The 5,000-nt window shown below is 41.5% G+C and overlaps 1 protein-coding gene across 1 annotated transcript in view; it reads left to right on the top strand.

The window, feature by feature from the left end:
* The window catches only part of lama5 (laminin, alpha 5), a gene marked incomplete at its 5' end in the record, with an annotated part of 136,262 nt that overhangs the window by 8,022 nt on the left and 123,240 nt on the right, over positions 1 to 5,000 (top strand). Inside the window, one exon of the mRNA XM_080031653.1 lies at positions 3,482 to 3,634. Coding sequence (XP_079887779.1) covers positions 3,482 to 3,634 — 153 coding nt within the window. The remainder of the gene's footprint in view (positions 1 to 3,481; positions 3,635 to 5,000) is intronic.

Below are 5,000 nucleotides of genomic sequence, written 5' to 3'. Positions count from 1 at the left end.
CTTATAAGAACCTAAATTCACCAAAGTGCTTTACATAAAATACATAAATTAAAATACAACAGCACACATTAAAAAACACTTACAGCAATGACACAAAACAATTCATTAAAACGTAAAAGCCTGTGAAAAAAGGTGAGAATAATAAATCTGGTGCTTATACACAGCCTAGACTCTGTAAACTGGATATGTAAACAAAGGAGGGCCCCCCGTAGCTAGCAACATACCAGTTTACAGAGCCTAGGCTGTGTATTATCACTGGATTGATTTTTCAGCACACACACACACACACACACACACACGCATACACACACACACTCGCACACACACACACACACACACACACACACACACACACACACACACACACACACACACACACACACACACACACAGTACAGACAGGTAGTGGATCAGGAGGAGATATTCACTGATTTTGACCAAAAGTGATTTTGACAACAAGCGTTCTCCAGAATCACTGACTCCACCTGTAAGTTACAGTTACAGTCATAACAGTAGGACAGTGTTTCATAGCCACAGAATACTTCACATACTTCTACATAAAGACAAGATTTCTTACACAAAAGTTTGTCCCTGAAGCCTTCCTGTGTGTGTGTGTGTGTGTGTGTGTGTGTGTGTGTGTGTGTGTGTGTGTGTGTGTGTGTGTGTGTGTGTGTGTGTGTGTGTGTGTGTGTGTGTGTGTGTGTGTGTGTGTGTGTGTGTGTGTGTGTGTGTGTGTGTGTGTGTGTGTGTGTGGCTACGTGGGTCAGCTTTATATTCCAACAGAGAGGAGGCTCCACTTGGGTTACCCCTTGTATTGTGTCTCTGATAATAGGTTTAAATCCACTCACACACTCATTCTCTGCAGTCTTCACACAGTATCATTTGACAGCATAGTTTAACTGTACTATATGAAAAGGGACCAGCTATTGTATGTATACGTATAGGTATAACCATATCAAGTTTCTTTTTTAAAGAAGGCAAGGCAAGGCAAGGCAAGGCAAGTTTATTTATATAGCACAATTCAGACACAAGGCCATTCAAAGTGCTTTACAGGGGCAAGATTAGAATACATAAAACACATTATAAAACATTGAAAAGCGAAGAAGTATTTTCTGCCTAGGTACTGGTGCAAATCTAATATCCTTCCACAAGATATGAATCTTTTACCACCTTTTAATTAGGTTAAAAACAGTTTTGTTTGCACTGGAAAGATATAGATCAAGGGGGGCGCCCTTAGCTCAGTTGGTAGGGCGTCCCCCCCATGGGCCTCGGCCAGCAGCGGACCCGGGTTCGATTCCAGCCCACGGTCGTTCTCTGCATGTCACTCCCCTCTCTGCCCCATTTCAACTCTGTCTCTACACTATCAATAAAAGCATTAAAAAAAAAATGCCAAAAAAAAAATATCTTAAAAATATAGATCGTAGGGAGTGCAAAGAAATATTATATAATTCACTATTTCAATACATCTAGATCATTAGTACCGTCACTAATGATCTACCTCGCCTTATTAGCCGAGGTCAGCAGACACACTGACTGTTTTGAATACTTTTGCAGATGTGTTTAGACTACTAGAGAAGAAATGTACAAGGCCATATCACTATCTGCATTGTCACAGGCAGAGAGGAAAATAGAGACCTAAAATGATCTGTGTATTAGAATGAATCTTCTTAAAAAAAAGAAAAAAAAAATGTTCTAACTGTAGTAGCTGTGTATCTGAATCTTATGGCAGTGGGGGCGGGACCCGATAAACCTTTGTCTTCTCCTGCTTCCCTTCGGACGATAACACAAAGTAATATGTATGAATATGCAATGAGAAAATTATGTATTGTGTGTAATTGTCCGGAAGAATAATAATAAAGATAAATAAAGATTATACGTCTCTTTTCTTAACTTTTCAATTTAACCATAAAACAGCCATAGTATGTTGGATAACATTTTCCCCAGCATGGTTTGAAAAAGTGCAATAGTGAAACAAAATGTAGTTAAAGGCCTACTTCATCGGTGGGAATATGAAGGTGTATTGAACTCTGAGATCCTATGAAGTATAAATGTGCAAAAAAAATTGAAATTGGTTCATCCTAGCCTGAGAAAAGGCAGAAAGAGTGTTTTATGGTCTCACTGTCTAACCCTACATTTTTCTTACTGTGACATCACACATGGTAAAATGTAGGGTTAGGATTAACAGGACAGCTGGGCCAAGGGAAGACTGAGGGAAGACTGAGGGAAGAAAAACCCCATTCATTATATTATAATAGCGATTTTATAATGATAGAACGCCGGTTCCGTATGGGTGAAGTATTCCTTTAATGATCATCAGAGGAAAAATTTGACTGTTTCAGAAATATTTAAAAGTTCCTGGTAGCACCTTTAAAGTAGAGGTAGAAATGTCCATTTAAAGTGCCCTCTTTGGTTTCCTAAAGCTCTTTCATTCTAAAGCTAATCCCGTGTGGTTGTGTTCAGCATTTGACCCCAAAGCACAAAGCACGGCTGGCTGTGTTAGCTTAGCATAAACTAAACAAGCGCTAACGCGAACAAAAGACCGTGAGAGGAGATGTTATCATGAAAGGTCAAAGAGGTCAGGGGTCATCTGACTCTTTCAACACACACACACACACACACACACACACACACACACATACACACACACACACCACACACACACACACACGCACACACACACATTCATGCATGCACACAGACACACACACACACGCACGCACACACGCACACACACACACACACATTCATGCATGCACACACACACACACACACACACACACACACACACACACACACACACACACACACAGTTTGTAAACGCTGCCATACTGAGAAATACAGAGAGAGTTTTGTGGAGCTGATAGGCTTAATTAACTTTGTGTCAACTCGTTTTTCGCGATGGCTTCAGTGTAACCAACATTCCTTTATATGAAAAAGTTACTCACTATAGCTTTAAATGCTCATCCCTTGTCTCTCTTCCTCCTCAATGGCCAATACTGTGACATCTGTAGACTTGATCAACTTTTTATATATGAAAAAGTTACGCACTTTTACATCAACTATGTAAAAAAAATTCTTCTATCCTCTTAGGGTTACGCAGTATATCTTTAAATGCTCATCCATTGTCTGTCACTCTTTCTCTCCCCCAGGGTCAGTACTGTGACATCTGTAGTCAAGGGGAGATTTATTTAAATATGGAAAAGTAAAATATTAAATGCTTATTTCTTGTCTCTCTTTCTTTTCAGGGTTACGCAATGTGGCTTTAAATGCTCAACTAAATAACAAACTTCTCTCTTTTTCTCTCCCTCAGGGTCAGTACCGTGACATCTGTAGACTTAATCAACTTTTTATATATGAAAAAGTTACTCACTATATCTTTAACTATGTAACTATGTAAAAAATTTCTCTCTTTCCTCTTAGGGTCACGCACTATATCTTTAAATGCTCATCCCTTGTCTGTCTCTCTCTTTCTCTCCCTCAGGGTCAGTACTGTGATATCTGCAGCCAGGGGGAGAGTGACCGCGCCCATCCCATCACCAACGCAGTAGACGGCACGGAGAGGTGGTGGCAGAGCCCGCCGCTGTCCCGCAGTCTAGAGTACAACCAGGTCAACGTCACCCTGGACCTCGGACAGGTAGGAACACAGACAGACAGAGAGACAGGCAGACAGGGAGACAGGGAGGGAGGGAGGCAGACAGACAGACAGACAGACAGACAGACAGGCAGACAGACAGACAGACAGACAGACAGACAGACAGACAGACAGACAGACGGGCGGACGGATGGACAGACAGGGAGACAGACAGACAGGGATGGACAGAGAGAGAGAGAGAGAGAGGCACACAGACAGACAGACAGACAGACAGACAGGGAGGCAGACAGACGGACGGAAAGACAGACAGACAGACGGACGGACAGACAGACAGACAGACAGACGGACAGACAGACAGACAGACAGGGAGGCAGGGAGACAGACAGACATACACAGACACACAGACACACACACTCATAAACGAACGCACAGACAGACCGACAGACAGACAGACACACAGACACACAGACAGACAGACACGCACGCACGCATGCAGACAGACAGAAAGACAGACAGACAGAAAAACAGACAGACAGACAGACAGACACACACACAGACACACACACACACACACACACACACACACATACAGACACACACAGACAGACAGACACACAGACAGGCAGACGGACGGACGGACGGACAGACGGACAGACAGACAGACAGACAGACAGAGACACACACACACACACACACACACACACACACACACACACACACACACACACAGACACACACACTCATAAACGTACGCATTGTATATTGTGGATGTATTGTTGTTTTTGCTTTGCATTTGTTTGACTCGACATCATTGTAAATGAGGATCAGCCCTCAACTGATCTCTCCAATACATCTAATACATAACACTATCATAGCGTTTGGCCAGTGTATTGAAGTCTTAAAGGTGCAGTGTGTAATATGACATCATCAAGAAAGTTCTACAAAGTTCTAGAATGCAACACTCCCTGGGTAACCCCACCCCTTTTGAATAATAACAGAAACTACAGTGGCCTTCAAGGACAAGAACAATTCTAAATTTTAAACAATGCACCTGATGACATTCCAACTATGACACTTTCAACATGGCGGCACTAGACCTTGGTCCAAAATATGCAGAAATATGGACATATATGAGACCCTTTCTCAGGGAAAAAATAATAATTAAAAAAAAAATGTTCAGCTATTATGCACTAAATTAAATGTACTTATGGATATTATAATTACTTCCTACAAAATCTTCTAGGAAATAAAACCCAAAATTCTACACACTGCAGGTTTAATGGCTATTACGGTTATAAAAATCCTTCCTCGTGAAGTAACTAGTCTACAAGGTCTTAAAGAACCTCGCCATGTTTCCGTTCTAGTATTTTTAAATGTGTTCTAAAAGGACTAGTGGATGAAACATATT

This window comes from Ammodytes marinus (assembly GCF_949987685.1).
Source record: "Ammodytes marinus genome assembly, chromosome: 7".
In the NCBI taxonomy this organism is placed as follows: domain Eukaryota; kingdom Metazoa; phylum Chordata; class Actinopteri; order Uranoscopiformes; family Ammodytidae; genus Ammodytes; species Ammodytes marinus.
Note: the sequence above shows the minus strand (reverse complement) of the source record. Positions and strands in the feature narration are given on the sequence as shown.